The sequence below is a fragment of the Rissa tridactyla genome, chromosome 4 (genome assembly GCF_028500815.1).
Source record: "Rissa tridactyla isolate bRisTri1 chromosome 4, bRisTri1.patW.cur.20221130, whole genome shotgun sequence".
Taxonomy (NCBI): Eukaryota; Metazoa; Chordata; class Aves; order Charadriiformes; family Laridae; genus Rissa; species Rissa tridactyla.
Genome location: NC_071469.1, coordinates 19,989,882 through 20,006,552, shown reverse-complemented (window position 1 = coordinate 20,006,552; position 16,671 = coordinate 19,989,882). Strand labels below are relative to the sequence as shown.

The 16,671-nt window shown below is 37.8% G+C and overlaps 1 protein-coding gene across 7 annotated transcripts in view; it reads right to left on the bottom strand.

The window, feature by feature from the left end:
• Positions 1-16,671, bottom strand: part of CHID1 (chitinase domain containing 1) — a 141,634-nt gene that overhangs the window by 14,532 nt on the left and 110,431 nt on the right. For 3 of the 7 annotated variants that reach the window (XM_054198957.1, XM_054198950.1, XM_054198956.1), the window contains 7 exons: positions 15,457-15,537; positions 12,193-12,235; positions 9,951-10,126; positions 9,538-9,854; positions 7,063-7,598; positions 4,630-4,739; positions 719-3,776 (listed from right to left, as the gene is read on the bottom strand). In XM_054198957.1, the coding sequence (XP_054054932.1) occupies positions 10,028-10,126; positions 12,193-12,235; positions 15,457-15,537 (223 nt within the window). In that variant the 3' untranslated portion in view covers positions 719-3,776; positions 4,630-4,739; positions 7,063-7,598; positions 9,538-9,854; positions 9,951-10,027. The other 4 variants (XM_054198953.1, XM_054198952.1, XM_054198951.1 and 1 more) reach the window with 4 other exon arrangements.

Sequence of the window (16,671 nt, the reverse complement as noted above, 5' to 3'; positions counted from 1 at the left end):
CTTGCTATAAGTTCTCTGTGGCCTACTAAAAAGCTTGGCAGACCTATCTCATCATAACTTAATTTCTTCCCTTATCCTTCTTAATTCTTAAAGTTTAATTTAACACTGACAGAAATGAACTGGAATAGTTCAAATTAAGTGGAAAACAGCCATTATTATGAATGCACATTTTACCAGTGAGTTACAAATCTTGGAAATAAAAGGGACTTCTTCTCCAAAGCATTACCAGTCCCCAGAACAAGATCCTGCAGACAGATCTATTAGCACCTAATTTACATTCTGAGATAGGATATATATGTGACACAGCCCATGATGGAGACTCAAAACCAGGGGTACTTTTACAGGCGATTCAACACAGCACTTTAGGGATCTTTAATTTTGCACAAATAATTAACCTCAGCTTCACTTTCCTAAGCAACTTCTGATGCACATTTTCAGTAGTGGTCAGGCAGTTGGACTAGATGATCATTGTACGTCTCTTCCAACCGGAACTATTCTAGTTCAACAGTAATGGCAAAAGGGTGAGACATTTACCAGGACACAGATAATTGTGAAACTAAACCAAATATCCTTCCTCAGGGTGATGCACATTTGAGGGGCTACTTATGAAATCCTGCCTTTCAGCTGAGCATCATAAGTTTTACCGTCTGACAGAAAGAAAAGCTTTACAGTGAAAGAAAAAGCACTGTATGGAGAGATGCTGTTAGAGAACTCTTACCCAGTGCTGCTCACTTTCAGCGCTGTGTTTCCAGACCACTCCAATACCATCAGAAATTCTAACACGTTTTCACATGCAGTGAGTCATGCCATTATCCTCCCAATTTGGTAGCGGCTGCAGTCGATCTGGGTGACATCTCCCCATCATCATTAAGATGCCCAAATTAAAGTGCCTGACACCTGAAACACGGAATGCTTCTCACTAAGCAAAGCTTTCATTATTTAGGGTCTGCTCTGAAATTAGAAGTAAATTCTTTCAGATGCAACCGTTTACTTCCAGAAAAGCCTCAAGTGAGTTATTTGATGCTGCCAGTGGAAATACCTTAAAAAACGAAAGGGTATTATTACAAAAGTAGCATTATCAATAAAAACTGTCTGAGCTATACAACTTCACAGCATAGCTCTGTTTTCAGAAGTGTTCTCCTTTTCATCATTCAGAACCACCATCTTCCAAATAACAGTTTTAAATTTTCTGCAGGATGGGGGAAAAGCATTATTTCTTCTTTTGATTCCTCCCATTCTCACTGAGTCAACACAACTGCAGGAGATGAAGCAGGATTATGTTTTCCTTTGAGATTCATTAAAAGAGCTGCAATCAAGCTGCAGCTGCACTGCTAAATTCCATTTTAATTATAAACAACAACAAAAATCCTAGAAAACCAATGGGCTCCCAGACATGCAAGTCCGTGGCAAAGTGGGGCCTGTGGAATCTTTAAGCAGTGATGGTGCCTGAACACCAGCAAAAAAGGTGTTTTCAATTACTAAGAAAATGGCTTGGAATTGAAAGTTGAACAGCAGTTTGCAGTTTGGCTCAGACATCACACAAACACAGAGCCACTGTCAAAGAAGTATATCATCTCAGGTGCGTACACAAGAAAGATTAAAAAGCACAAGGCTAACTATGCAAACATGATCCGCTATAGATCTTTCTTTCCTTTTTTCCCCAGCTTATCCAGGTAACATGCAGAAAATGCCAGAAGTACCAAGGTGTCGGAAAAAATGTTCAAATATTGGGGGGTTGGGGTGGAGAGAAGATGGCTCACAGAAATAACAATTTAGCTAATGGCAGGAGGAATAAAACGTCTTTATTCTCCCTTTAAAGTGTATAATCAGTGATTTCATGACTAGAAAATATTCAGGCCTTTTAAAGATCCAGCTACTGTCTGTGGCTTTCTGACTTATTGCAGTAGTTAATTCCTCCACCCGATTGCACGCCGTGCAAATTACTATTTCCATTTATCCTTTGTAGAGTTACATATCTTCATATCTACAAGCAAAGCCATTTTCCTTTAATCTGTGGTGGAGAGGGGAGGGACTCATCACTCAGAACTCACAACCCCAACTCAATGTCAACAGATTGTTCTGCAACAAATAATTTTGAGAAGACCCTCACGGTGTTAGTGGGGAAGGGACCCTGTTTTGCTCTGGCCTGTTCTGGTTTCTGATGATTCAGTAGCAGGGAGAGAGAGTCAGAAACCTTGACTACTGTTTGACTTTGTGACAGACTTACTACACGACACTGAAAAAGTAATTTTCTCTTTTGTTTCCCCTTCATCCTTTGTCTGACAGGTCTGTTTTAAAGCTGTGTGCTCTTTGGAACCTCTTCTAACTCTTTACTCTGGGAAGCCTATCTGTTTTTTCAATGCAGTTGTTATCCCTAACAACCAAGGGCTCTTGAGAGAGAGGGGAAAAGGCTTCTCATACACCTGATAAATGAGTTCAATACTGCACACACCTGAAATTCAAATTATATGTCAATATGTGTACCTGGGAAGGCAATGAGTATTTACAATATCCGTGTTGTCATCTGCAAAATCCATTCAATAACTTAATTCTCTGCCAAAAAGCACTGGGAGAATACATCAGAACAGTAATGCTAGATTTTACAAATATATATGCCAAGGATACAGCATTGACTCTGCCAAAATATTTCATATTCCTTGGCTCCAAGACAGACAAGGCTCAAAAATGCACAGGGACTGTCCTGGGAACACAGGGGTTTGTGTTTGTTTTGCTAAGTCTAGCTCTCTGTTGCTCCTACAAGAGGAGGAAAGGAGAAAGTATGTTTTTTTCTGAAAGCTGTTGCTTCGCTCCATTCCCTCCCTCTCATCTCCCTCAAGCAGCCACGAGCTGTTTCCCTTTCCTGCCCTGCCCACCACCTTAAGAGACACAGGCAGATAAGCTCCACAGCTACTGCCAAGGGGTGAAGATAAAATCTGAACACAAAACTGGGACCTCGCTTGTGCCAAAGGTTGAAGCGCTCTGTGTTAGAGGGAACAGGAAGGTTTTCATTCTGGGGATGATGAATATTCTCCTTGCTACTTTATTTATATATATTTTTTAAACTCTTACTAAAACAACTGAAAATCTGTTTCAGTAAAAAACGAAACTCTTAAAACTTAATGCCCATTCCCTCTTGTATCAAAGGCAATAATCCCAAATCCTAAAGCAAATACTAAAGGTATAATTTAACCCTCAGTGCTTTAAAATAGTCAATAAACGTCTAAACAGGGCTTTCAAGAAACAAGCTCAGCCATCTCCTGTGTGCAATTGCATCCTCGTGTCAACCACAGTTTCAGGGTTATGTGAATGAAGAAAGGAGGAGTTAGATGGAATTTAAAATCCTGGCCCACTGTTTGACATAGAAAGTCCATCTAAAACAATTGCAAGCTAACAACAAAAGCAATTTAATTTTAATAGAAAGTTCTGAGTTAAAAAGCAGAAGCAGCATGTAAAAGCGTGATAGAGCAGATAACCATTTAGTGCTGTGATTCTAAAGGCATCATTGAATAAAATACTTTCTAATGTTAATTCCAGCTAATGACACTAGCAAGTTACCCAGACTCAAAAAAATAGACTGATTTTAAGTTCTATCTACAATTGCAACACACGAGATAATATATTTCTGAAGAGGGGTACTTGCCATTGATGAAGAAACTATTTGTCTAGGTGCATTAGCAGAACTGGTCTGCATTAATTATTCCAAACACCTCCATCACTAGCTCCAGCTCTAGTGCAAAACAAAGACACTTTGGCTTTCACTTAGTCAGATTTATCCGCTGTTTTAAATGAGAGCAAAACAAAAAAGAGACACAGAGGTTTTCACATAAGGACATAAAACAGCAGAGCAAAAATAACACGACCACTTGTTTTACACAAAAGCTCCCATCCCAGCAACTGAAACAGCACTCGTATACAAGGGGGAAATCAGCCCAGAGGTAGCTAAGCTTTGCCACCCTCCCACAGTATCCCTGTAGTAACTGTAGGGATTTGGGAGCCAGCTTTGCAAATGACATAAATTACTCTCTCCTCCTCTCTCTCCGTGTGGTCACAAAACACTCCCAGGCATCTTTTCCCTAACTCTGGTAGGACAAGAATGCTGATGCTGCTGGGCCTTCTTCTACTCATGATATATAAGCATGTCTGCTCACAGCATTTGTTTTGTTCAGCCCCCAAAAGGAGTAAAAGAAAACACAAAAATGTTGCAAAAACTGTAATAATAGTGAAATAATCTATAGCAGCTTAACTTTTCTGCCCCACATGAGTTAACCTGAAAAATCAGAGGAGAAACATTACAGACTAGGTGAAAATGGATATACACAGTCCTAAATAATTTCCTACACTGGGCAGTAACTGCCTGCTGACTATTTTTAGTCACAGCCACATCCTCCACAACTACAAGCAAAGAGAACATATAGTGGAGTATATGCTCTCCAGTGGTACACTGGAAGAAAACTCACTGAAATATATCAAAAGGCCTACCTAGACCACTCCTAAATGCGGATCATAAGGAAAAATAGAAGGAAAAAGTAACATTTAGTGAAAACTGGTGATGTCTGTAAGTTTTTGTTGAACTGCTTTAACACTTGCAAATGTATGCAATAAAAAAAGAAAAAAAATAATCAGTCTTACTTTCCCGAGCAGGATGAGCAGCAGAGGTAACCATAATGTACAGACTTTACATATTGGTGGAAACGGCTGAAACACCATAATCTTCTGACTTCTCTTCCATGTACACTGACCTTTGAGAAAGGTGAGGTATATCACTCAGGCAGTCCCTGCTGCAGCCATACACTTAGCAGGAACTTCACAGTGAAAGATGACAGAGCTGGAACGTTAGACAGCCCTGCTCCAAGAAACTGTACCTGGATTTGCTGAAAAATGCAACAATCCTGCAAGCCTTACAGCAAGTCACTTATGCAAAAACCACATGGTGTGCAATCTAGAAATTGGAGGGTCTGTGCCCTTCTACCACCATGTGTAGGTCTGTTGCCTTCTAGTAAATGAAATTAGGAGAGTTAGGAAGTCTCTAGACAGTCAATATGCTGCTTATCTATGTGAACTTCATTACCCTTCTTCAAAAAAACAAGTGGGCAAGGTAACGTCCTGTGATTAAGTTCTCCTCCCACCTGGGCAGCCAGCTGAGAATTCATACACAGAGAAGCAGCTTTCTACTTTATTTTATGGTTTGCACACTAGACAATTGCTAAATTTTACCTTATTTAAACTCCACGCAATGGATGGATCAAAATATGGTACTCTATGTGCCATGTGAAGGCAACTCAAAAGTGTCCTTCTGCTTTGCTGTCAGCAGTCGAGTTTAGTTCTAATGTGTTGGAAGTCAGAGTAAGAGCTTATTTCATTAAGAGCTTGTAAGAACCATTATTTTTTTTGTTTCTATAAAAATATCATACAGGTTTTTCTACGGCATTTTTTCTAAAATATTTTTTAAAGTTACATTGTAAACAAATAAACATTAAAATATATCCAGAAAAGGTAACTGATACAAGTAGGAATGTAAAACGACTAATTGCCTTCAATTTTGAGTCTTGGATTCCACTCACCCGAATTTTTTCACAAAATAACATTTTGTTATAATGTTCTCATTCCAACAGAATACATTTAAAGTCATATTTCAGCTTTTAATCTCAAATGCTAACAAGATAAGTGATGTTATTTATTTTTGCAACTTTCGGAATTTAACACTGCTTTTGAAACAGCGTTAATAAAATTCTACTCCAGTTATTTTTCATATTAAAGTTTTTTTTTTTCCTAAAGAAAAGATATATTTTTCCCCAACACAGACTATCAAAGTGATTGCCTGGTAGACTACAAAACACCAATTCAGGCTTAGTCAATTTGCAATTACTACATAAAAAAGAGTTCACTGAGGGAATGGGATTTTCATGAAATAGCTACATATAACCTCTTCAAGCTGCAAAGACAGAATCCATCTGCTTTGTGCTGCCATTTGTTTAACTGAAGTCAAACAGCTGCGCTGTGTATTAATCAAAGCAGTAAACTTCAAAAGACACGTCTCAAATTCAGGAGATACCGTAATTACAATTCCTATGAACATCAATTAACTTTGCAGTCTCATAAAACACCAACCCCACTCTTAAAAATAATCACCACTAGTAGCTCATAGTAGAAATGGAAAAGGTATTTTATATTTTCATCCAAGCCTATGAACAACACTAAATTGTTACAACTCGCTCAACAATTCTTGATAACTAAAAGTAGTTAAAGAAGCCATTTTCCTATGGTCATCCTTAAGTCTACCTTACCTCTCCTCTTTCACTCCCAACTTTCTTACCTGGAAGCTACAGTTAATTCTGGAGTTTGACATCCACATATGATAACAAAAAGGAACTATAAAACAAGGTATCAAAGCAATTTTCCTTGAAGAAGTAGCATCTTACAGTGAGACAAGCTAAACAATTTTTCCACAATTCTCTGTTAAAGCTGCTTCTGATTACAGACTGTATGGCAGCTCTGGTTTTCAAGACAGATACAGTTACCACAAGAGACATGTTTCCTGAGATAAGATGCGATGCTGTTATCCCAGGAGTATGGTCCATGGGATCCTGCAAGTAGTCAGATAAGTCCTCTTTTCAGTCTCGATAAGATACTTAGCTGTATACAGATATAAAAACCCTCTTTGTTAACTATTAAAAAGATGTGTGGGACAATAATTGACAACAAAAATACTAGCTTCATATCGAAGGCCAGCTGCAACAGATCAGCTGCTATTTCTTTTTCTCAGTGAATGTGATAAAAATTCTTCAGAGAAATGTATTTCCCTTAAGCCTGCGTGAATCTAACCCAAAAGAGTAAAACATGGGGAAACACAAGAGCAAAGGTCAGTTGGAGGAAAGCTCCGCTTGGCATCAAGTAGCTAAAAGATACCATTACATTCATAGCACCTGAGATCTTACCCTAATATACAGAAATTTTTCTTGCAACAGAACTGGTTTATAGAGCATAGCATTTTTTTTTCTTAAATGTATCTTAGAAAACTGAATGAGGCAATATTCTTTTGAGATAAACACACTTCCATTTTACCTCTTGCTATACTAGATGTAAGCTGTTTTAATAGGAACAGTAGATATTTCTCCCCAGTCGTACCCTCGATTCTTTAAGCCAAACATCTTTGACCTTGTCCTGCAAGTTCCTCATTTAAGGAGTACTTGCTTCTACAAAAGAATAAACACAGTTGGGTTGTTTATTTTGTGGCGTGGATTGTTGTTTCTTTTTCTTTACAGGAAAATGTTTCTTTGGATTGTAAAACTGCTTTCTGTTCTTTTTCAAATGAGGGAATGAAAGTCACCTGCCATGGTCCTTACAGTGGTTCCACTCCAGCACTTCACCCACCTTCTGCCCTTCACTCAGTTTTCGCCGCTTGTCTGAGGGAAAGTCATAAAAACAGATGCTCTGCAGAACCCACTTTCATACCAGCATCTCTCTCCTGTGTCATCTTTTCATGCATGTGGCGAGGTGCAAATTTCAAAAGAAACCTGTTTTCATGGTGGCTCGCTGATGGTACACTGCTTTGTGGATTTTCTGATACCTAATAAAAGACAACCTGACATTCCCGCACACTGAAAAATTAAGCGAACACAAGACCAATCCATCAGAAGTCAATCTTCTTTCATTCTGGAATTCACATGCCTTCTGGTGCTCACCTTTTTTTTTTAACAGAGAACTTCACAATAGAGAATTATGCCAACTTTATTTCTTTTGGAATATTATTTCTAAAGCAACAAATATCTTTTGCCTTTAGAGACAAAAGGTAACATCCTTGGCCTCAAGCACCTATATGCCATGGATGGCTCAAAATCACAATGTACTTCTCATCTGGTAGTTATTTTTCATGATACAGCAAGGGTTAGTTTGATCTCTTTGACACAGAGGTATTAATTCTATCTCTAAGGATGGAAAAGACATTTTTTCTAACATAGCTGTACTCACAGACAAACAAGAATCTTGAACTTCATAGAGAATCATCAGAGAATATAAAAAAAATTATGAAAAACATGATAAATGACATGTTTTCTTTCCTAGACAGGAAACAACAAGCTAAAATGAAATATTCTTTTCCTCCCCACACCCAGTTTTGAAGCTACCTACTAGCTAATGTAAAAACGGATGCCATTTCAAGTCACAACCCCTTCCATTTCATAGAATCATAGAATGGTTTGGGTTGGAAGGGACCTTAAAGATCACCTAGTTCCAATCCCCCTGCCCTGGGCAGGGACACCTTCCACTAGAGCGGATTACTCAAAGCCCCATCCAGCCTGGCCTTGAACACCTCCAGGGACGGAGCAGCCACAGCCTGTTCCAGTGTCTCACCACCTTCTCCCCCTTTCTTACAGACTATTTTTTTCTGAGACATTGTGGTTCAGTAGTGCCACTGAAAGTAGAAAACACAGTGTAATAGAATTTAATTCTTATGCTATTCTAGATACCATTGCCAGAGTGACTTTAAATTGCTTTTGAACGAACTGGAAAGTTCAAGTTAATTGAACACAAGGATTCACATAGCAAATTATCTTACTACTAATGGTATGGAAGAAAGAAGCCTGATTACTAACCCTGCTGGATACTTGCAATGTGAGAAGTTGAGAGATGCCAGAACTAAATCAGAGAGGTGAAGATCAATAGTTCTTTAATCAATGGTGGATTACAGTGGGATTTATTCTGCTGAAACCAGCAGGAGCAGATAAATTCCCCACTGAGATTAATTACTAGGAAGGGTGGATGCAAACAGAGGAGTGCAGTTATCTTTGTGACAACTGTAAGTGGCAAGAGGAAGACCAGTGGGAGTACAGAGCTATTGAGTCTCTGCTGGTGACCAATGACACCCTCATCAAATTCCCAGCACCTCGTAGTTCCTTAGAATAAACTGCCTTGAAGCCTGTGTATTTCTACAAACACAAATACTATAAACCAAAAAGCAGGGATGCAATCTCAGGAGGGGGTTTTTGGCTTTGTTTTTAAACTGACGGGCCATTATAGCTTTTAGATTCATAAAAATTCTGTATTATGGACGAAAGCACCAATGTGTACAGCTAAAGAATGACAGCTATATGCACAAAGATGCTGATCACATTCACAGCACCTTTTTAAGTCAAGAGGTTGTCAGAGCTGCTCTGGGGCTCTGTCTATTGGGACTATCCATGTAATCCATCATTACACGCACACTTCTCATTTCCATTATAGCTTTGGTGCTAAACGTTACATTACCCACAAACTAACAAGTAATAACCATGAAAACACACTACTGCTAAATACTGTAAACTGAGACACTAAGCAGGCTAAGCAGAAGCGAGAAATCACAGAGCATCTCGTGTAACAAAACTGATTTAGAATCAAGTCTCAATACATTGAAATTACTGTGACTTTGAACTGATTAAAGAATTTACTAACATGAAAAAAACAAACAGAGCTAACAACATAGCTTGTCATTGCTTGATTTTCTACCAGCTTCAGGGAAAGATATCTAACTGGTCTCCCCCCCAACATTTTATGTTGACTTACCTTATCAGAAGACAGCAAGACGCAGAGGGTCCAGCAGATATTAAATTTGCTGGACGTAATCTGATGGAGTTATTTGTTCACTTTGGTTACGACCAGCAATTGTTTGAGAGGTCTCTGTGTTAAACTTTGATCAGATGGCATCAACTTGTCCATTTTATTTCTTGTAGAAAACATTTCAGAAAATATTTTCAGCTCTAACGGCATCCCAGCTATGTTGGTCTATTTTCAATGACTCTGAATCCAGGAGCTTTAAAAGAAATTTCTGTTGTTTTCGTTTTTTTTTTTCTCTGAATTTTATCAGATACCAACAATCACATCTGTATGGCAAATCAGAAAAGGTTCTTTATTGGGAAAAAAAAATGCAAGTTTAATACAGATATGATACAAATTACAAAAAATGTTTTAAAAATCACCTCTCCGGGATACCCAAATTAATTGAAGGTGGAGTCTCATTGAAGAAAATAAAGTCTTTCCCAGATCATCTCTTATTTTAAAGCAGGTCATAAAAATAATCCAGGCCTTGTCCCAGTTCCCAGATGGATATTCCAGTGCCCAATTCTTTTGCAAGATCTAAGCGCAACTGGATGGACTAAGACAAAGACACATAAAGCAATTACCTCTTAGTCAGAGACATTAGACACTCCATGCTGCCATCTCTTCATGCTACTATCAGACTTTTTAAAAACATCTATCCTTGAACCAGATACTGAAAAATTTAGTCTGTATTTCAAATACTCTCTGGTTAGCAAGCAATCATTCAGTAAGAGACAGTTAATTGCAATAGTTAATTCAATGACCTAATAAAAGATAACCAGCTAAACAGACAAAATGCCACAGCAATAAACCAGATTTATGAACTATGCAAAAGACTACTCTAATTTAGGCTATCATTTCACAATGTACAGAAATTCTAACTCTTCCCAGAAATGTCTCAGGGGTAAAATAAAACTTTATCACTGAAGACAATTAGAACAACTTGTCAAATACCATCAAGATCTCTTACCTAACCTTGCCTTCTCCCAGGACAGAGTCACAATTTTCATTATCACAATTCTATTTTAAAGAGATTCTGGGAGATTAATATTTAAAAGTATCCTTATTTGAGCTCCAGCCATTGATTTAGGGTTAGTTTAGCCATTGGTTTACAAAGGAAGCAATGCCACAATTCATGTTCTGCACTTCTTTAATTCAGACAATAAAAATAATTATTTTTCAATCTTGTAGTTTCAGGTTTTCGTACTTTGAAGTGCAGCACTGCAGTGTTTAAACTGCTCACACCGGGGATGTGTTTAAAACTCATTTCCATAGAAAACAGAATAAAGTATCAAAGCGTCATTAACACATCCACCAGGCCTGGTGTTCATGACAGCTTTTAACTAATCATGAACACATTTTGAGCAACCAGCCAGTGATTATAACACTAAAAGGGTGAAAAAACACCTTTGTTATGGGGTAATAAAATTAAGTGCTCCCCAACCATCTTGATCACCATTATGTGAACAACTCTCTGATTTGGCCTGGCATACAAATCTCAAAATATGTCATTACTAGCTTGTTGAAATTGGAAAGAAACCCTATTTCCATAAATTCACCAACCACCACAGTTGAGAAACTGTTGGAGAAGAATTAATGAAAGAAATGTACAGGAATGTGTGTTCTTAACATGGTTAGTACTGACAATAGAAGGTGAAATCCTTCCATAAGGCCAAAGAGAATGTAGCATAACAACATGCAGCACAATCGATCTTTTCACTGATAGGTTTGCAATGAAACTTTCTAACGTTCTAAGACATGTATTACTAGCAAGAACATAGTTAGATGTGGTAATTAATGTCCCATATGTGCTAGTACTTCCACCAATATTGAATTAATGAAGGGAAATATCCTTGTATTAATGGAGCTTAAGATAACAACACTGTTCAGAAAAACAGAGCTTTGGATCATTTCACATTAGTTTAACCATACAAAATGTCTCTGTTCTCTGTAAATATGATATACTTTCACTACAGAAGCAATTCCCTTCCAATATTAAAAGCCAGCAGAGGTTTAACTTACTGCCTTTAGCTTAATTTGAGAAAATCTAAAGATAGCTTCCTTGGTACTAAGGCTGCAAGTAACCATTTTATCCTGTATTCTGGTATATTGCAGACTATTGTGTAGACAGAAATTCTACATCCTGCCAAAGTACAAATGCTTAAATTTTCAAAACACTAAAATATGTTCCAGGGAAACAGAACTGAAGAAAACAGGGTGATGCAGGCTGACAGGGAGAATCAGGACCCCATTACGGAGGAAGACAAAAGTTCCCCAAGCTTACAGCCAACATGATCAGAAGCAGAATGTCTTCGGTCTCTTGCCTGACAATCCAAATGTCTGTTAGCACATGAACTGTGCACTTGATCAGATCCTCTCAGAGAACTGGTTTGCCCTAGTGAGTCTTATCTCTAGACGTGGCTAATCTTCAAAAATTCCAAACCCCCAATCTTCTTGTACAGGCAGCTGAAGCTTTGTATTGTAACAACTACACCAGGGTAAACTTCTTTCACAAAAGCCTAAACCCAGTTCAACATTTTCTGAAGTCTCTCAATAATGCAACAAGTCAAGTAAACATCTCTTTCCTCTTACAGCCCTCTGACCTGAAAAAGTGGCACCTACCTTCAGTGTTGGGTAGAAGACGGCATGTTTTCCTCCTTTATTTCTGCAAAACAGGAAAATCAAATAGTCACAATAGCTTTGATAGATTCCCATAGGATTTTTAGTTTACGTTAGAATTCAAAGCCAGTTTTATTCCGTCCCACAAAAAGGAAATAAAGACAGTGCTGAAGAAAATTGCTGATTTTATTTTGAAGAAGTTATTGCTATTAAAAATAAGATATGCTAGTATTTCAGCACATGAGCATTAATATGCCCCTATCAAAGACAGATACTACTTGCCATTTAGCAGCTTGTATCTTTCAGATTTCTTACCCAATGTCCATTCCACTCTGGAAGCTGAGACACCATGTCTCTGAATTCAGACACTTTGCCATCAACTTCCATTCATTCCTTCCTTGCACCCTGGCTACTCTATCTACTGATGACAGGGTAGGGCCAAAATCTTCTCTACTTCTCTTCCTTTTCTACTGCAGATAAGAACTTCTACTCCTGCCCCTTTTCTACTGTAGATACAAACATATCACAGCACATAAATCCAAAGCGATGGGGAAAGAAAAGCCATTAAGAGAAGGTACACAACATATGTAAAAGCCAAGTATGCAACTGTGTCACTGTCCTGCAGGTATCAGTTACAGTAGTATTTGTCAGAAAAGTCCTCCTGAGAAAATCATCCTACTTAAATGGGCTTTGATAACGCTAGCAGTTGTAAAGTTAGAAAGTTCATAACATGACTATATAGACTCAAAGATCTGATAGAGGAGTCTTTGCATAGCAATTGCTTCATGCCACAACTACAACAACAAAAATCCCTGGTTATCTAAAGGATTCCTTAAAAGGCTTCAGGATAAGGCCTTTGAAAACATCTAAAACAACAGAACACAGTTTCCTAACAACTAACATAACGTTTGGGAAAAAATCAGGTAGCTTTCATGATTAAGATGAAAGTCCCAAACTTCTTTGGGCGTAACACTGTCCAAGAACTGGTTATAATGAAATACAATACAGGCAGAGTCAGACAAGATACTGATTTACCCCATACTAGCGGCCTTTAAGGAGAACTCTTAAAAGAAGTGAAAAGGCTGACAGCGAAGACAGAGGATCGAAGAAGAGATTTCACAACAGACATGGTCTGATACTAGATCTAAGTAAACAAACTGAGATATCTTGTTGCAACTGGATTATAAAACTGTCAGACCGTAAAAGACAGTTGCGCCTACTAAATGCACATCTGAAAAAGATGAAGACATTTGGTTGTCAGATGCAGACTGTGAATGATTTTCTCCAGTTCCCCAAATTACTATCTTTCAGGTTACATTAAATGCTAGCAGTATAAAATATACAGACAGGGCAAGCTACACTGGGGACAGATACCAAGGCTGCATTTTAAACCCCTAATAATGAGAAGAATGAGTTACAAGTGGTTTCACAGCACCACTTCACCAGTTAGGCTCGGAGGAAATGCAGAGCGCATGGACAGACCAAGTAGGCATTGCTCCTAAAATCTCCCAGATGAAGTAAATGCATACTTATCTGTGAAGTCCACTGGGACAAGCAGTCAGAGACAACAGATTTCTGTAATTATTTGTAATATTTAATCTCTGCCTGCTACAAAGCTGTGTTTTGCTTAAAGATTCATGATTTGATTTCCTAGCAGCTGTGGACATGCACGATTTCCAGGTGAGATGCTCAGGCCTCGCTGTCATCCTTATCCAAATTGGTAACTAGAAAAGAATTCCCTTAAATAACTCTCCCCTGCAGCTGGCTGAACCACTGCAGCCGTGACGAGACACATGGCTGCCTGCGAAACACAGCGCAGCAAGTGAAGTTTAGAGTGATTTTCAGATCCAGTGTGCTTTGTGCATCAAAAATTCCTCCAGGAAGCCCACAAACAAGAATCTCCAAAGATTGGCTTTCAAAGACAAAAGATGTTGTACAACTGACAAGCTATCCCTTTCCCACATGTTCAGTTTGCAAGGAGATGTTTAGGAACTGTGTTTTAGAAATGAATCCCAGAAACATGCCATTCAAACCGAGCCCTTAGATTTATTCTTTGAGAGCAAGTTTTCATCTAGTGGTCATTGTGTCTCCAATTGGATTGCACATTAAAGATCACTAAAACAAAGCTTCTGATTTATTCCTCTTTAGTTAACACGAAAAAACTTGTAATTGTTTGGCACAAAGCAATTTTGCAACAGGATACTAAAGAATTAAATATGAAGGAACAGAGACCCCAGTCCTTTCATACAAACATAAAAAATAAATTAAAACACTGCTGACCAACAGGTATATATTTATTTTTTTCTCATAAGAAATACATGTTGGTGAGAAGTCAGAAGAAAATTACAGACTGAGAGAAACCCTGAAAATTAAACTGAATATAGAAAAGTAGAATCTATTTTTTTTCATTTAAAAATATTTAAACCAAGAAGGTATTTTGGAAATAACAAAGTAGTTCTGATTTTTTGTTTCTTAAAGCACCCTAAAATGCAATTTACTCTTATTTTCAGTGGTGTGTCTTCTTCACATTACCAAAGCATTGAGTAATATACAAGACACAGTTTTACAGAAGTAGTAGGAGTTTTTTGTATAATTTTACCATAGTTTTGCATATTTACATACAAAAATTGCAAATTATTACTGAGGCTTAATAAGGTGTTGCTCGGGGTTTTTTAAAATCTGTTTTCAATGGATTTTTCCTACCATCAGGAATTCTCTTGTCATTTCATGACGAAAAAGGGAGGACAAAGAAAGCTATTACCCTTTCCCTTCATGGTGTCAGTCCTTTTAAAACCTTTATCTGGAAGTCACTTGATATTATTCTCATTACACTTCTCTACAGTCCATTCCATTTAGTGGAAGGCTGTTCCTTCACCAATCCTATCACTAGGACTTGTAAAACCAGGCTCTTGTACCAGAACTATTTTTGGCCAAGTTATTGGTAATCACCCAACAGCTCACAGTACTAATGTCAGAGCATCTGATTAACAGACACTCAGCAGATAACTTTGATGGATAACTTCTAAAGATATGACTCATCAGACTTGTCAAGATTGTTTTAGCTTATGTTATTTCATTAAACCTTCTCTGATTTACTTCCCTCGCCTGAAGCACTCTTTTATGCTGCAGTTCAGTGTTGACATACAGATCACAAACAGCAGAATTTCCATTTGCTGAATTCAGTTGCATAACACAGTTAAATGGTAATTCATTGTGTACTGGGCCATGCCCAAAATTACTTGCAGAACGATTAAGTTAATGACTCACTTTTTGTATTCAAAGTAGTGTTCAGCAATTTGTTCATCCCAGACAATTTTTGGTTTGTGCTCCTTCAAGGTTTCAATGTACCTACAAATTAAAACACAGATATGGAATTAACTTTTCTAAAAAGCAGTTATGCAATTACATTACAGAAATTTCTGAAAACAAGCAGTTTTACCATGTTTAGATGTTGAATACTGTATCAAAAATATCTTCTTGATGACAATTAATGTCCTCAGCCACTTCAAAATTTGCCATGTTCGCATTTTTAGGCTTTTTTTTAAAGCAATTAATTAATTAACTAACATTCATCAATTGACCAATCTATAAAGGCATATGAAGGCAGTGCTTCAATATTTCTACAGTCTAATTCCTATATGCCAAAGTACAGGAACTGAAGTCATCCCTAGGCTGTACTTAATTGTGTCCTTCAAGGTTAATCAATGTGATTCTTAATTATAAGCCACTATTATGTGATCAGAAAAATTCTTCTATAAAAGGGGCTTAGTTAATCTTCTAAAAGTGAAATTTAAAAAGAGCTTGTTCTCAAGAAAAAGTTTCTGCTAAGTAACTCTGCATATGAATTTTCTCCACCACTAGCTTCTTGGTTTTACTCTCTTGCATGGACATTTTGAACATCGGATGACTTAACCTCATACCCACTTGGCACAAAGTGAGGACAGAATATTACTTGTACCCAAAAAACTGCATAGGGAACTGGTGTGGAATAGTTAGCATGCTGTAAATCCATGTTCTTAGTTAGCTCACAGTATCTTCTCAGTGTAGACACAGTGTCTCCTTGTGTCTGCACATCTGACTGCACAACTTAAACAAAGCTGCTTGCTGCCTCATGTAAGAAGACCAGAAGATGGCAAGCTACTGCCAATGATAGAGGCCACATGGCTGTCACAGAAATAAGAGAAGTCTCTATCACATGTCTCTCTGTCTCTTCTGTACCTTTGGTCAGCAAGAAGGCTGAACTTAACTCTGCTGACAACTCTCCTGACTAACAATTAGGGGATGTATCTGTCCACAGGACAAGCACCATCAGTTTCTTTTTTCCTTGGGGATCATATTGAGAATTTGAATTCAAACGATTATACAAAGTTATCATGGGCAAACACGGTGGTCATAAGGTAGCACTAAAATTATTTTTCTATTTTTGCAAAATCTATCAAAACCATCTCTTCCACAATATGTCTCATTCTTGCAATAATTTAT